General features: G+C 42.8%; 1 protein-coding gene across 1 annotated transcript; it reads left to right on the top strand.

The window, feature by feature from the left end:
* Positions 1-2,623: 2,623 nt before the first annotated feature.
* Positions 2,624-13,434, top strand: LOC108411616 (GTPase IMAP family member 7-like). Its single transcript, XM_017683271.2, has 4 exons — positions 2,624-2,699; positions 3,427-3,479; positions 8,025-8,088; positions 11,080-13,434. Exons 3-4 carry the CDS (start codon positions 8,055-8,057, stop codon positions 12,537-12,539), a joined length of 1,494 nt encoding a protein of 497 aa, XP_017538760.2. The 5' UTR covers positions 2,624-2,699; positions 3,427-3,479; positions 8,025-8,054; the 3' UTR covers positions 12,540-13,434.
* Positions 13,435-17,395: the final 3,961 nt, after the last annotated feature.

Raw genomic sequence — 17,395 nt, 5'->3', positions numbered from 1 at the left:
TCCCGTTGATGTACAGTGGTGTGGGGGCTGCTCCTTTCCTCCGGAAGTCTATAATGAGTTCTTTTGTTTTTGAGGAGTTCAGGGTGAGGTTATTTCCTGAACACTACTCAGCCAGTCCCTGGACTTCATCCCTGTAGGCAGTCTCATCTCCTCTGTCATCCGCAAACTTTACTATGGTGTTGGAGGAGTAGGTGGGAGCACAGTCATAGGTGTAAAGAGCATAGAGAAGGGGGCTAAGCACGCATCCCTGTGGTGCTCCGGTGCTGAGTTTGAGGGTGGGGGAATGATGAAAACCCAATCTTACAGACTGGCTGTGGTCGGTCAGAAAGATTATTCCAGATTTTCCATTATTTTCCATCATCAACATTCCATACAGACTCAGAAGACTCGTGTAGGGTCTCTGGTGATTCTGGATGGTAAATAAAGTGTCTATATCTGTGTTGTAGTCATGGCGACGCCTGGTTCCCATCACCACCACTGTAAAGACGTCTGAACCATTTCACACCGAACACTCTGAATCTCTCTGTTTACATCTGAACCACTGAAGTAATAAGTTAAGTGATACTTAGTGAACAAACGGGGAAATTCCACCTCCGCATTTAACCCATCCGTGAAGTGAAACACCACAGACACACTAGTGAATACACACACACACTAGGGGGCAGTGAGCACACTTGTCCGGCGCGGTGGGCAGCCCTATCCACAGCGCCCGGGGAGCAGTTGGGGGTTAGGTGTCCTGCTCAAGGACGCCTCAGTCATGGACTGAGGGGGATCGAACCGGCAACCTTCCGGTCACAGGGCCAGTTCCCTAACCTCCAGCCCACAACTGCCCTGGATTTTTTGAGGATTGAGTATTGAGGATTTTAGAAAAATCTGTGGAATTTCACTTTAAAGAGGAGGTGCAGATGCTCCGTTTGCTTCACTGTTCAGGTGTCTATGGTCCTTTTTAGCCAACAACTTTTGAAACCCAACCCTGATATTTAACATATTTTGCATTTACATATTCAGGAGCTGTTAATGCTATGCTATGTTCCTTTACCCATGAATATTCCCATTGATATTTAAAAATTCAACAGAAAAACAGAAGTATATATAAACTACAGCTGCGCTACTGAGTTGTGGTTTCATTTGTCGCTGTTAATGTCGCGAACACTTCCGACATTGCTGCTGTGTATGTGCACGTGGTGGTGAGTGAAACTGGTTTGTGTTCTGAGAAGAAACGTCAGATGCCACCTGTTTGTTTGCTTTCATAAAAACCCACAGTTGCTTTCGTTTGTCTGCCTGTGTGGTAAAGAGCAGTAGATTTCTCTTCAGTTAATGCTTACAAGCTCAATGCTAATCAAAGGGGAGCAAACAGCTTCAGTGGCAAACCTGGTGTCCAGTTAGTGAGAAGACCTGAAAGCATCATCCCAGTGGTGATTTTGGTGGTGTGAGCATCATGGTTTGGGCTGCTTTGCTGCGTCTGGGCCTGGACTCAGTACTATAATGAGTCCCGTTTTAATCCAGGTATCAAACGGAACCATGTTAGGATGGCTCAGCTGAAGCTCAGGAGAAGCTGCATGATGCCACAGGACAATGACCCTAAACATCTAAGTAAGTGCACTACAGAATGGCTTCAGAAAATAAAGTCCACCTTTTGGAATGGACCCATCAGAGCCCAGACCTTAACCCAATATTGATGCCGTGGCATGACCTAAAGAGCGCCGTTCACGCTAGACATCTGAAGAATATCTGAAGCAGTTCTGTGAGGAAGGCTCAAGTATTCTTCATGAACGTTGAGCAGGTGTGATCCACAGCTACTGGAAGGGCTTGCTTGTGATTATTGCTACCAACGGAGGTTCGACCAGTAATTAAACCCAAGCATTCACTTCATTTTTCCATCAGCACTGTGAAGATTTCACTGGTCTGTACAATAAAACTATGAAAGACTGAAGTCATTTGTGTGTGATTAGCTTTAGAACACTCGGTTTGTCCATAGGGGCGGCACGCTGACTTGGTGGGTAGCGCTGTCGCCTCACAGTGAGGAGGGTCTGGGTTCGATTCCCCGGCCGGGTGACCAGGGTCCTCTCTGTGTGGAGTTTGCATGTTCTCCCCATGTCTGGGTGGGTTTTCTCTGGGTTCTCTGGTTTCCTCCCACAGTCCAAAGACATGCAGTCAGGCCAATTGGACATGCTACACTGCCCCTGGGTGTGAGTGACTGTCTGTGTCTGTCTGCTCTGCGATGAGCTGGCGACCTGTCCAGGGTGCATCCTGCCTTCTGCCCGAAGACTGCTGGGATAGGCTCCAGCACCCCCCACAACCCAGAAGGAGAAGCAGCTTAGAAAATGGATGGATGGGTTTGTCTGTACTTGTGATTCAGACGAAAAACACATTGCATTTTATGACCAATTAATGCAGATAACTTGGTTATTCCAAAGAATTTTTCTTGCCACTGTTATTGTTTTAAACATGCCATAAACCAGTAGTCACCAACCCCAGAATTCTGCATGAAATGAAACACTAAGTCAGAGCTTTGTGACACTAAATAACTCGCTGCTTGCTGTTTCCTGTGTCAGGGATTAATATAACCCACACTTATAAATGTCTACTTGACAGGAAGGAACAAAAAAACCTGTTTCGTTTCAGAAGACTCAGCGCTCTGCTGAGTCAGACTGCAGACCTCGGCACCAACATATGAGCTTCCAGTGGCACGGTCGGAGGTAAGACGGCTATCTTTCAGACAAATGATACAAAGAAAATGATGTTTAAATGTAGACTTTCAAAAAGGTGTCGTTTTAAACGTATGGATTACCCTGTTGCAGAGATGTTATCTCTACATGCTTATATCATCAGCAATGAATCTTTATGACATTCCCATTTCTGCGCGTCTAGGCAAATTACATTATGCATAGCGAATAATCGATTCACATGAAAAGTGGCCTGTCCTCATCAAAAACAAACCAGCTTCACACACATAGCTGCAGTTTAACCCATTGCAAACCCATTGGTTCCACGTTTATTATTGAAGGAAATTCACAAATGAAGCCTGATTTCTTCAACGGGCTGCAGCTGCAGCCACTATAAAGCAACAGTAGAGCGACAAGAGGCTGAAACGCAACGTTAAGCAGAGCTGTGAAAAAGAGGAAACAAAGCTAAGGTTACAGTATTTTTCATTAACAAACTGCGGAACTCACTGAGCCCCGGGCTCCACTAATAGAAATGTAGCCCACTGCTGAAGGCTAGTTGATTGGTCTTCAGAGCTCCTTCATCAAAAAGAAAAGCAGTACTTCTGTGAACTCACTCGCAGTCAAAGACAGATCAGGAGGCTTTACTGGTTTGATTTCACTACCCGCTTTTCACCAAACACGTTGAAAGCTGTTAGTTGTAATGTCTGTCATGAACTGTGTGCCTATTTGAATAAATTAAGGCATTTTTTCTCATTTTCAGGTGAGAAAACTAAACCCGATGTTTTCGGAGTGACCAGTGAACTATTTGCAAAGGTAAGAGAACAAGCCGGTGAAAGATCTGTGCAAATGTTTAGACTCTTCTGTTGTAAATACCGAAGGGAACAGTTCTGAAGATCCGGAGGAATATTAATTAGATGTGTTTTAGACAGAGCATGCATAATGTGCTCAGGGTCATTGCGGAAAATTTGGGGTACTATTGCTGACACGGGGTTCAGTTGTATGGACACAGGTTACTTTATATCCATAAAAGTAATTGACTAACGGAACGGGATGTTCTGGAGTAGCCGCAAGTCACCATGCCATGCCAAGCGTGGACCAGGGGGTATAAAGCCCCGCAACATTGGGCTGTGGGGCAGTGGAGCTGCATTTTCTGGAGTTCCTACACTGCACAGAGCTCAGGTCCCATGCTCCACAGCCCAGCAGAGAGAGCTGGGACTGGATAAGGAGTGCCAACCTTAGCACTGATCAGCAGTGTGAGACCAGGTGCTGGCTTGACAGTGCTCTCCAGCAGCACCGTGAATGCCAGAGCTTCAGTTATGTCACCCTTATTAGTCCCACAACGGGGAAATTTCACCTCCGCATTTTTTCCCACCTGTGCAGTGAAACACCACATACACACAGTGAATGCACACACACTTCAGGGCAGTGAACACACTTGCCCGGAGCAGTGGGCAGTCCTGTCCATGGTGCTCAGGGAGCAGTTGGGGGTTTGGTGTCTTGCTCAAGGGCACTTCAGTCATGTAGAGTCGGCTCAGGGGATCGAACCGGCGACCTTCTGGCCGCCTCAGTGGTGACCTCCTCTGCTGAAATGATCTCAGTGCCGTGGCACAGCAGCACAGGGGCTGGACGAAGAGAGATTTCTAATCCCAGTCCTGGAGGTGCTCAGTACTCACGATGCACATATTTCAGCTCTTTTTCATCGAGCTGATTCCACTGGTTAACTAATTAAGAAGCTCCTTATTGGCTAGGAGCAGTGTGTAAAGCAATGATATCACAAATATGTGCAGAGCAAAGGCTCACCAGGACTGAGATTGGGAACCCCTGGGATAGATCAAATGGTACAGATCCCAGAATTTTCCCCGTGAATGAGTTACCTTTCCCTTGAAAACCCACAGCCAAGCCCAATCGAAGGTGGTTCCTCTTAACTGGGAGACAATAAATCCTTCCCAGGCTTACTCTGAATAAAAAAGTTCTTGTTGTTGGGCTAAGTAGAGAAGTAGAGAAGGCATTCTTCCACAAAGCCCAAAAATCCTCAAAAACCTTAACATGTCCTATTGAGCACTGATTCTGAGGAAATAGGCTTGGTGGTAGCTGTGAGGCATTTGCAACTCATTGCATTGTTTGCCAAAGTCTTCTGCAATGAAAGGGTCTTTGAGGCAAGATACATGTTCAGGGCCCATCTAACTCTCATAGCAGCAGTCCATGTGTCCTCTCCACCACCTATGGAGTCACCACCTGTCCTTCAACTGGACCACTGAAGGGGGGATGATTTAAAGACTTCGTGAACTATCAGATGATCTCTGTTGCACGGACAGAAGATCAGTTTTCAGCAATGAGGTTGGTGAAGGGCTCAGGCTAGAGTGCCTATGGTGCACTGTGTTAGGGGCTCCTTTCAGGCTATTTCTGTCTCTGAGGACACACCGACTGCATCAGCAGACGTCTTCATCTCCACCACCATCGATACTTGTCATCAGTGCCCATCATCAGAGGTACTAAGTCCACATTTTCAGCAAGTCTTTTTGATCTTGGATGTAAAAGTTCCCAGGTTATTCACTCGGCACTCCACTTTCAAAAAGGTTGTCATTCACTTTGGCACAAGCGACATCCCATGGCAACAATCTGAGTTGCCAGCATGATTTTTTGTTTACTTTTTTCATTCATATGAGATTTTAGGGTGTTTTTAAGAGCAGTTTTGGGCTAGGCTGGGTGAAGAGCTCAGTATCACTGTTTGGCTTTCACACACAAGAATACCATCTGAATACAACCTGGAGGAACCATTAATACTATATTATATTTATTTACTTACTTTCTTCTGCAATTCCTTTTTCATTTATGACTGTTTACCCGCTAATGCCATGTTTCTTGGGGACGGTTTAAACAAATAATGTATTTCTTACGGAATTAATACTTCTTACCCTCAACTATTAGTAAACTTTTTCGGTGGAGTGGAGTGTTATGGCCCATCTAATTATGTCATAGATGCACCCATGACTTTTGGTGGTTGTAATTTTAGTCATGATAGGATGAATGAATGGGTGTATTTACTTTTTGCCATACAAGTAAACAGAATTTCTGCTTAGTCAGATAATAAATTCGGGGATAGGCTCTTGCCTCAAGTGGAGGAGTTCAAGTATCTCGGGGTCTTGTTCACGAGTGATGGTACAAGGGAGCGGGAGATTGACAGGCGGATTGGTGCTGGGTCAGCAGTGATGCGGGCTCTTTACCGGTCTGTTGTGGTAAAGAAAGAGCTGAGCCATAAGGCAAGGCTCTCGATTTACTGGTCGATCTACGTTCCCACCCTCACCTATGGTCATGAGCTTTGGGTAATGACCGAAAGAATAAGATCGCGAATACAAGCGGCCGAAATGAGTTTCCTCCGCAGGGTGTCTGGACTCTCCCTTAGAGATAGGGTGAGAAGTTCAGTCATCCGGGAAGGACTCGGAGTAGAGCCGCTGCTTCTTCACGTCGAGAGGAGCCAGCTGAGGTGGTTCGGGCATCTGGTTAGGATGCCTCCTGGACGCCTCCCTCGGGAGGTGTCACAGGCGAGTCCACCTGGGAGGAGACCCCGGGGAAGACCCAGGACACGCTGGCGCGACTATATCGCCCAGCTGGCCTGGGAGCGCCTCGGAATCCCCCTTGGAGAGCTGGTGGAAGTGGCTGGGAAAGGGAGGTCTGGGCTTCATTGCTTAGGATGCTGCCCCCGCGACCCGAACCCCGGACAAGCGGAAGATAATGGATGGATGGATGGATGGACAGATAATAAATTTTATTTTTCCCTTTTTAAAATTAGATATACTTAGATATATAAAAGTAAGTGGCGACTTCAGGACTCTAAAATTTGATTCAAACCCAGCAGAACCTAAATCTGACAAGTTGTCAAAATTAATATCAAATCAGCATATTTACATTTACATTTACAGTAATCAGCAGACGCTCTTATCCAGAGTGACTTACAAGAAGTGCTTTGCCAATCTAGAGAAAGTATCTTTGCTAGTTACCAATAGCTTAGAGAAAAAGACGGTCCTGAGCTCAGATACTGAGAGAAACAAATGTCACTGTAGATACAGAAAGAAAATGAAGAGAGTTGAGCACAGAACTCTGTGCCGTACAATAGAGTAAACTACAATACACATGATATATAAGTGCAGCACAATATATTGCAATCAATACTTAATTCAATGCTCATTGACGTGCTGTTTAAAGAGACGGTCTTCAGTCTGCGTTTGAAGACAGCGAGAGACTGGGGTTCATTCCCCCACCTGGGCTCCAGTACAGAGAACGTTCTCCACGCTTGTCTTCCGGTCAAGCCGAGCTGTACTCGAAGCTTGAAGGGCTCGTGGTTCAGTTCGAGATTTCACCATTGCCATCAAGTCGGCAGGGGCTGGTGCATTTCTGGCTTTGTAGGCCAGCATTAGGGTTTTAATCTGATGCAGCTACAGGAAGCCAGTGAGGGGAGCTCAGCAGTGGGGTGACGTGGTTGAACTTGGGCAGACTGAAGGCGAGCTGTGCTGCAGCATGACTGTTAGACTGGCTATTATTTATCAACACTGCATTTTAAAATGCAGGTTTGATTGCCGTTAATGACATAAGAAAAATTCTGCATTTGATTCATGAAACTTTTGTACGTCAAGTGAACAAGTGGAGATTAAAGCTCAGTCAGCTTCAGTGAAATCAAGCCCTGGTGTACCAGCACCTCACTGAGGTAGCATTTACATGAAGCACACCCTATATTGTGCAGATGTAGCCAATAAAATGAAAGTGCTCAGTAGCTCATGTGCCAATGGCTGTACTCATAGGCAGAGTTTGAGGTGGATCAGTGCACAGAGCCCCCTACTGACCAAAAATTTACAGTGTTAAAATTACTGGAAGGAATAAAATGTGAAATGTAAAAGTCTCAGTTTTCAAAATAGTAGAATGATGTGACTGTGTTGTAGAATAACATATAAATACTGTATTTTTAGAGTGTGTAAGAAGCCTCTACACTAGCTGTGCTTTAAATTGTTTATTTTGATGGGTGGAGGCATTTTGTTTATTCCAATGTGCATTACCATGTGCACAAATTAGTAGTATAGTAGTGTAAGCATTACAGGGAGAGGGGTGGCATGTGATCAATAACTTTGCATGCCACACCCTTAGAGTTCCAATTTAAATCTGGAACCCATGGTGGACACCACAGCATTATTGTTATTTTCCATTTTTATTCTTATAATTTGTTATATTGGAGAAATTGGTGTGTGCTTATTTTACGATCAGATTTTACAGTAGACATCTTGAATAAGGTCCAATACATTATTTAATTTTGCATGTTTTGCACTAAATAACATGTAATTGTATTATTATTATATTATATAATTACAGGTGAAGGACTCTCAGGAAAACTACAACACAATGTCTAACTTCACAGAAATCACAAACATTTATGGTATGTATTTGAAAATTGAGTAAAGTCAGTATATCTAATGTCTCAGAGTATCTAGTTCTTTCTTCAGGCTTCACCTTTCTGCAATATATATTTTATTCAGACTTTTTGTCTTGAAGTAACTAGGCCCACGCTGTAACGGTAGCTGTTGGGAGAGCAGAGACTCCCAGATGACCCAAAACTTCCACCGGCTCAGTCCGGGGAACACTGAGCCGCTCCCAGGCCAACTTGGAGATATAATCCCTCCAGCAGGTCCTAGGACCACCCTGGGGTCTTGTCTCAGTAGGCCATGCCATTTAAACCCCCACTGGGATCCTGATCAGATGCCCAAACCACCTGAACTGGCTCCTCTCAAAGTGGAGGAGTAGCGGTTCTACTCTGAGCTCCTTCCAGATGGCCGAGCTCCTCACCTTGTCAAGTAGAGTGTAGCAACATTCCTACAGAGAAAGCTCCTTTCTGCCGCTTGTATTTGCTATCTCATTCTTATGGTCATGACCAGTGGTGAGGGTGAGGATGTAGATCGACGGGTAAACAGAGAGCTTTGCCTTATGGCTCGGCTCCCTCTTCACTGCTACAGCCCGGTACTGTGGTTGGATTACTGCTTTCGCCTGTCCCAGCCTGCAAGTGATCTCACAATCCTTCTTCCCATCACTCGTGAACAAGCCCTCGAGATACTTGAGCTCTTCCACCTGGGGCAAGTCCTATCTCCTTACCGGGAGTGGGCATGCCATCCTTTTCTGGGCTATGACCATGGACTCAGACTTGGAGGTGCTGATCCACATACCATCCACTTCACACTCAACTGCAAACCGCTCCAGTGAGCGCTGAAGGCATCCATGCGATCCAGCCAAAAGGAAAACACCATCCACAAATAGCAGAGATGCCACCCTCTGGCCTCCACATATAATGCCCTCCTGCCCGAGGCTACGCTTTGACACCTTGTCCATGAATTTTATGAACAGGTGTGAAGACAGGGCACTAACTTTGCAGAGTCCAACACTAACATTGAATGAGCCTGACTTAATGCTGAGTATACAGACACAACTCCCTCAGAATATCTTGGAGAACACAATCATAAGCCTTGTCCATGTCCACAAAACACATGTAGACTTGGCTGGCAAACTCCCATGCCCCCTCAACAGTCTGCAAAAGGGTGAAAAGCTGGTTCAATGTTCCACAGCTGGGACGGAATCTGCATTGTTCTTCCTCAGTCTGAGGTTTGACTATTGGTCAGAGTCTCCTTTCCAGTATAAACTTTCCCAGGGAGGCTGAACAGTGTGATACCCCAGTAGTTAGCACGCACCCTGTGGTCCCCTTTCTTAAAAATAGGGACCATCACTCTGGTCTACCAGTCCAAGGGTACTGTTCCTGAGGTGCATGCAACATTGCAGAGGCATGTCAACCATTGTAGCCCCACAATGTCCGGAGCCTAAACCATTTCTGGGCAAATCTCATCCACCCCTGGTGCCTTGCCACTGAGGAGCTTCCCAACTACCCCAGGGTTCTCCACCAGGTAAAAGGAGTCTGACACAGCAGAAGCCTCTGGCCCTGACTCTTGTGAGGGAGGCATATCCTCCCTCCTTCCACAAGTGCTCCTTCCACAAGTACTCCTTCCACTGACCGACAATATTCTAATTTGAAGTCAGTTTCTCCACCCCTGCCAAGTATAGCTTGGGCAAAGCCACCTGACTGCTCCTGAATTGCTGGATAGTTGTCCAGAAACTCTTTTAAGCCAACTGGACTTCCTCTCATGCCCTTGATTTTGCTTCAGCCATCATTTCTGCTGCTGCACCCATCTGGTATCTATTTGCTGATTCAGGACTACTGTGGGATATCCAGGCCTCTTTCTTCAGCTTGACAGCCTCCCTCTGCACTAGTGTCCACCAGGGGGTTCTTCAGTTACTGCATTGATAGGCATCAACAGCTCCCAGGAGATGGGAGTTAAAATCATTCAGAACAGGGGCCTCTGCCAGTCATTCCCAGCACATCCTCACTATTTCCTTTGGTCTACCAGGTCTGACCATCAGTCTTCCCTGCCATCTGATCCAACTCACCACCAGATGGTGATCTGTTGATAGCTCTGCACCTCTCTTCACCCGAGTGTCCAGAACATATGGACCCAAGTCAGATGAAATGACAACAAAGTCGATCATTGACATTTGACCCAAACTTGGTGTAAATAATGGACAATCCATGCCTAGCAGAGAAGTTCAATAACAATTCAGTCATTCAAGTTTAGACCGGGAAGGCTGTTCTTCCCAATCACTGCCCTCCAGGTCTCTCAGTCAATGCCAACATGAGCATTGAAGTCTACCAGCAAGACTTTGAAATCTGCTCCAAGAAGTCCAAATACTCCAACTGTTGTTTGGTGCATAAACACACACAACAGTCAGAGTTTTTCCTCTGTGCAAATTTAATTCGCATTAAGGCAACCTTTTCATATCCCAGGATGAACTCCAACTGCACAGCAACCACCCGGGGACTCATGAGTATCCCCACACACGCCTGGATTCTCTCACTCTGTGTGAGTAGAGAAAGGGACCAACCCCTATCAAGGAGTTTGGTTCCAGAGCCAACACTGTGGGTGAAGGTGAGCCCAACTATATCTAGTTGGTACCTCTCAACCTTCCACACAAGCTTTGGCACCTTCTCCCAAGTGAGGTTACATTCCACGTACCAAGAGCCAGTTTCCGCCTTTGAAGGATTAATGATATAATAATAAAAAAATATATATTATTAGAATTATGATAGTAATAAAATGACAACAACAATAATAATATCATTAGTTCAACTTGGTTTTGGTTTGGTGATGAGTCTCTGACCATGTAACCTCTGGGTTAAAAATCATTATTCAGTTTTTATTTTTTGTTACATTCCATCAAGAATTTAAACATTTTGTCCACTGGAATGCACAGCTAAAAGTGGAACAGATTAAACACAAATAGAACACAACATTTACATAAGAGTAAAGAATGTGTTCAAACTGTTTTTCAGGAGAGGATGAGGTGAGGATTTTACTCCTGGGAAAAACTGGAGCTGGCAAAAGTTCTGCTGGAAACACAATTCTTGGAGTGAACGTGTTTGAACCAGCTTGTTCACCACAAAGTCAAACAAACATTTGTAAAAGATATGAAAAAGAAATCAACGGCAGAAATATTGTTGTTATTGATACCCCTGGATTTTTTGACACTGACCGGGAAGAGAAACAACTTAAAGCAGAGATAATCTCCAGTCTCGTAGAATGTGCACCTGGCCCTCATGCCTTTATTTTAGTGTTGGAGGTAGCGAAATACACCAGGGAAAACCAGGAGACAGTGAAGAAGTTGCTAAAATACTTCAGTGGTGATGTTCTTTCTCACATGGTGTTGCTTTTCACACATGGTGATAATCTTGAAGAGAACATGACAATCCATGACTTCATAAATCAAGGTAATGTTGAAAGGAAAACATTGAAAGAACTTGCTGAGAAATGTGGAAATCGAGTTCATGTGATTGACAACAAGCACTGGAGCAAGGATAGCAGAGTTTCAGCTGTGTTAGCTGAACTAGAAAAGCTTAACATTTCTCAGCAGTCTATGATCCAAATTGTTGAAGAAATTCAGGCAAATCAAACTGATGAAACTCCATGGTTTAACATACTGTCACATCCAGGTGACAATATAGAGGAAGAATGGGAAGTTATAAGTGGAGACCAAAGCAGGGAATACCGAAGTAACACATTCCAACTCACCCAGTTAATGAAGACCATAAATAACATCTTGATAGAAAAAGATAACAAACCGTACAAAAACGAAGCTTTAGGAGAGACTGGAAAAGCCATCAAGGAAGAAGTGAATAACATAATACAGGAGATGAAAGATGAGGGGAAGATCAGAGACATGACAGAAGCGGATATGGTTGCGATCAGGAGGCGAGCAATTGAGAGAGTCAGAACCAAGATAGAGAGACAGTTGGCTGGTGTAACCGTAGGAATATTACTTGGAGCTTTGCTGGGAGTCGGAGTTGGATTGGCAGCACCAGTAGTGTTAGTACCAGGACTTATAAGGGCAGTATGGAGAAAACTAACTCATCAAAGACCACAAGCTGGAGGTGCACCAGTGGAGCCAGAGGCTGTAGGTGTAGAAGCTTTAGCTGGCATTGGTGTTGCAGCAGGAGTCAGTGCTGAGATTACAGCAGCTTCTGTGGCAGCTGCAGGGGCAGAGGCAGCAGCACTTGGAGCAGGAGCTGCTACTGGGATAGGAGCAGGAGTTGAAGCTGGCTTACTGTTTTTGTATGGGGCTGGGAAAGGTGCGATGTCAGGCTACAAAATGTCCAAGACGTCTGACACCCCAAATCAGGCAGCAAGTAAAGTGGCCCATGCTTTAGCAGACAAAGCTGAAGATGTACTGAAAGCTTGCTGGTATCTGGGAAATGAAACTGAAACTGAAGATGAAGCTGAGCGACTGCTTCATTAGAGCAGCTAATCAACAGTGAGTGCATCTAACCTGTACATTTAATACCATCACAGCCTGTACTATAACCAACAGGAAGTGTAGAAAGTTTTGTGTTTAAAACTAAGCTTTACGCTTTGCACATATAATTAAATATTTGCAAAAACATATGGGCGCCGTAACAGTGTCCATTTTTCAATATGACGATCTGTTAAGTTTTAGCACTTTGGTAATAGTTTGTGTGCATTTTGGTTTGAGGTTTTTCAAGAGTCTGTTCTCTGGCTTGTACCCTAAAAATCACAAGCACAAGAGAAAAATACACTTTGTGGAGTAACAAGTGAACGCATATTAACTGCTCTGTTTCACACTGATGTCAGGTTAAATTATACATTAAGAAATAGCAGATTCATTTATATATATTTCATTTGCATATACGCAGCATTATAATCTGAAAAACTAAATTTTCTTATTCTGCCTGGATCTGGGGTTTAGGAATTGTGTTGATAGATACACTGAATCATCATTGGACTACAGCTATTACTGTTTCATACACTATACGGCCAAAAGTCTCCTAATTATTGCGTTCAGGTGTTTCAGCCACACCTGTTGCTAACAGGTGGATAAAATTAAACACACAGCCATTTAATCTCGATAGATAAACATTGGCAGTGGACAGTAAAGTGGAGGAGGGATAACTGGAAAGAGGGGCAACTCCATATTATTGCCCATAGGTTTGGACTGAGAATTCCAAAAGCTCATAGGTGTGATCAGATGTCCACATACTTTGGGCATGCCGTGTATATTATATAATAAGGAATAAAAAGAAATGTACATTTAATTGGAGCATGAGGGCACAGAGTGTGTGTTACATAATAATTCTGAAAATTTTTGTTTTGGCAATAAACTTTATTAAAGGTTTTTGGTGATTGTGTTGTTTGTCTTCTTTGATAAAGTTCAGAGACTCAACAAGGAATCATGTATTTTTAGTATCAACGAGCATGAGAAAAAGGCCCAACAGCAAAAGACTAAACTGGTCTACATTACATTTACGGCATTTGGCTGACGCTCTTATCCAGAGCAACTCACAGTTTGATCATTTTACACAGGGAGGTGAAGGCGGTGTTAGGAGTCTTGCCCAAGTACTCTTATTGGTATAGTGTAGGGTGCTTGCCCAGGTGGGGATTGAACCCCAGTCTACAGAGCAGAAGGCAGAGCTGTTACCCACTACACTAAACCAAACAGTGTATAGTGTATTTGAATTGTCAAAAATGAAATAAAATAAATAATAATCTGAATGATAATCAAATACTTTTAATAGTTTTCATACTTTTTACCATTAGCTGATATAATATATGATATTTTTAAAAGGAAATCACAAAAATAATACGACCTCAATTCCTTGAATAAACTAGTTTTGAAAGTTGTTGCTGTAAACTCGTCCATAGATAGATAGATAGATAGATAGACAGACAGACAGACAGACAGACAGATAGACAGATAGACAGATAGACAGACAGACAGACAGACAGACAAACAGATAGATAGATAGATAGATAGATAGATAGATAGATAGATAGATAGATAGATAGATAGAACTTTATTAAACAGGTTACTGAAACTGACGGTGCTTTTACCTTAGTAGATGCAGTGTGAGCTCCCTCTAGTGCCACAATGAGGTTAACACATTCTAACAAGCAGACTGTTAAAAACACAAACAGATTTCCAGCAGCTGTGAAAGCACATTCTTTACCTGGTGATTAAACTGAGTACAGGAAATAGTTTTCATAGGTGGAGCAAAGTCTATAAACAGAGGTTAGAGGCTTTATTCAGGTTAAAATATATAATAGCCACAAATAATAAGCACTAAAGCAAACTTTCCAGCACTCACCTCTATATATTTATTATTTCTTTTTTTGGCCAAATCTTCCTTTTTGTCGGGTCTGGTAACTCTTAGATTTGAGTTGCTGATATAATTTATGCTTACCTACTATAGAGGTAACCTACTCACGATACATAAATACATTTAAAGTAATATAAGTACTTTATTCACAACATTAAAGCAAGAAAAAAACAACAATTGTTCTTCCACTATCCACTTTACAGCTAAATTAGAAACTTCAGTTATATAATAATTCACTTCTCAAAACCTTATTGCACACCTCATTCATGGCTTATGTGTGTTGAGGTTTCACTCAGAAGACCAAGTAAGAGTCATGACCAATGGCAAATCTTTTTCTTCTTCTTCTTCTTCTTCTTCTTCTTCTTGCGGCTGCTCCCTTTAGGGGTCGCCACAGCGGATCATCTGCCTCCATCTTGCCCTATCCACTGCCTCCTCTACTTTCACACCAACCATCTCCATGTCCACCTTCACTACATCCATAAACCTTCTCTGAGGTCTACCTCTTCTCCTTCTGCCCGGCAGCTCCATCTCCAACATTCTTTGCCCAATATATCCACTATGATCAATGGCAAATCTACTGTGGCCAAATTGAGCCTTTCTGGTTATTTACGTCACTGTTAAGCGACACATTGGGAGAAAAGTGCTGAGTCATACCAAAAGGTCTGTGTAACTTGAGTGGTTGGCAGCAATGAGGCAACTTATCTGCAGCTGTAGTTAGCCATGGAGCTAACACCGCTGTTAGCCATCTTGGATAGCACCTCACACCCTCTGCATGCCACACTGGATAAAGAGAGAAGCACATTCGGTGTAGACGGTTCCAGATGCGTTGTGTCAAAGAGCCGTGTGAGATCTTTCTAACCTACTACTAGGTTGCATGGTTGGTTAGTGTAGTGGTTAACACCTCTGCCTTCAATGCTTTAGACTGGGGTTCAGTGCCCCACCTGGGTAACCACCCTACACTACACCAATAAGGGTCCTTGGGCAAGACTCCCAACACCACCTTCACCTCCCTGTGTAAAGAGCGTCAGCCAAATTCCATAAATGAGAGAGAGAGAGATAAAATGTTTTTTCCTCTAAAATTTCTGTTAAAAAAACTGTAAATAAGCTCCAAATAGACGATTCCTGTCATCACATTCTAGACTCTCAAAAGAAAAAACTGATTCTTCAAGGGTTCTTTCATAAAGACAGTGGTTCTACATAGAACCATGAACACTCAAAGAACCCTTTATTGACTAAAGCAACTTTATTTGCAGTAGTAATTAATTAATTAATTGTAATGAAATGTGAAGTTAACCATTCTAGGCTCTTGTCATAATTGTCATAATGTAAGGCTTGTTACACTCTTTAAAGGGTTCTATATAGTACCAAAAAAGGGTTCTTTGGCTTGTAACCCTTTTCCAAAGGGTTCTATATAGCACCTTTCTCCATTGCTCTGAAGAACCCTTTCCTAATGCAAAGAAACCTTTAATCATGCCAAGGGTTCTTTGAGTGTCTGTGGTTCTGTATAGAATCACTTTCTTTACTAAAGAACCCTGAAAGAACCATCATTTTAAGTGTGTAAAGTCATCAAATTGAAGTTTACAGTGCAGGCAGAGTTTGAGGAGGAATGGTAGGTGCAGTGCACCCCCTACTGGTCTGGGGCGAAAGTGTGTTCTTGGGTTAAAACTACCATGTTTGAATGGAATAAAATGAGCTGGTAGAATGTTTTAATACGGGGGAGAAGAATGTGATCCGCCTATTTTCCATGAAAAACAGCCTTCTTGGATTATATGTCTGTTTTCCAGGGGCATCTTCTCTTCTTACAGATGTGTAGGAGTTGAGCTACTGTTGTTCGGCCTACAGAGTCAGACAGTCCACCCAGAGTAAAGCTGCAAACAAACACCTGATTAAACAAACAATCAAACACCTGATTAAACGATCAAACACCTGATTAAACGATCAAACACCTGATTAAACAATCAAACACCTGATTAAACAAACGATCAAACAGCTGATTAAACGATCAAACACCTGATTAAACAATCAAACACCTGATTAAATGATCAAACACCTAATTAAACGACCAAACACCTGATTAAACGACCAAACCCCTGATTAAACGATCAAACACCTGATTAAACAATCAAACACCTGATTAAACAATCAAACACCTGATTAAATGATCAAACACCTAATTAAACGACCAAACACCTGATTAAACAAACAATCAAACACCTGATTAAACGATCAAACACCTGATTAAACAATCAAACACCTGATTAAATAATCAAACACCTGATTAAACAAACAATCAAACACCTGATTAAATGATCAAACACCTAATTAAATGACCAAACACCTAATTAAATGACCAAACACCTGATTAAACGATCAAACAACTGATTAAACAAACACCTGATTAAACAATCAAACACCTGATTAAACAAACACCTGATTAAACAATCAAACACCTGATTAAACAAACAATCAAACACCTGATTAAACAATCAAACACCTGATTAAATGATCAAACACCTGATTAAACAATCATTCAAACACCTGATTAAACAAACAATGAAACACCTGATTAAATGATCAAACACCTGATTAAACAATCAAACACCTGATTAAACAAACAAACAAACACCTGATTAAACGATCAAACATCTGATTAAACGATCAAACAAACACCTGATTAAACAAACACCTGATTAAACAAACAAACAAACACCTGATTAAACAAACAATCAAACACCTGATTAAACAATCAAACACCTGATTAAACAATCAAACACCTGATTAAACAAACAGTCAAACACCTGATTAAACAAACAATCAAACACCTGATTAAACAATCAAACACCTGATTAAACAATCAAACACCTGATTAAACAAACAATCAAACACCGGATTAAACGATCAAACACCTGATTAAACAATCAAACACCTGATTAAACGATCAAACAAACACCTGATTAAACGATCAAACAAACACCTGATT

This window comes from Pygocentrus nattereri, chromosome 12, assembly GCF_015220715.1.
Source record: "Pygocentrus nattereri isolate fPygNat1 chromosome 12, fPygNat1.pri, whole genome shotgun sequence".
NCBI classification, from domain to species: domain Eukaryota; kingdom Metazoa; phylum Chordata; class Actinopteri; order Characiformes; family Serrasalmidae; genus Pygocentrus; species Pygocentrus nattereri.
Note: the sequence above shows the minus strand (reverse complement) of the source record. Positions and strands in the feature narration are given on the sequence as shown.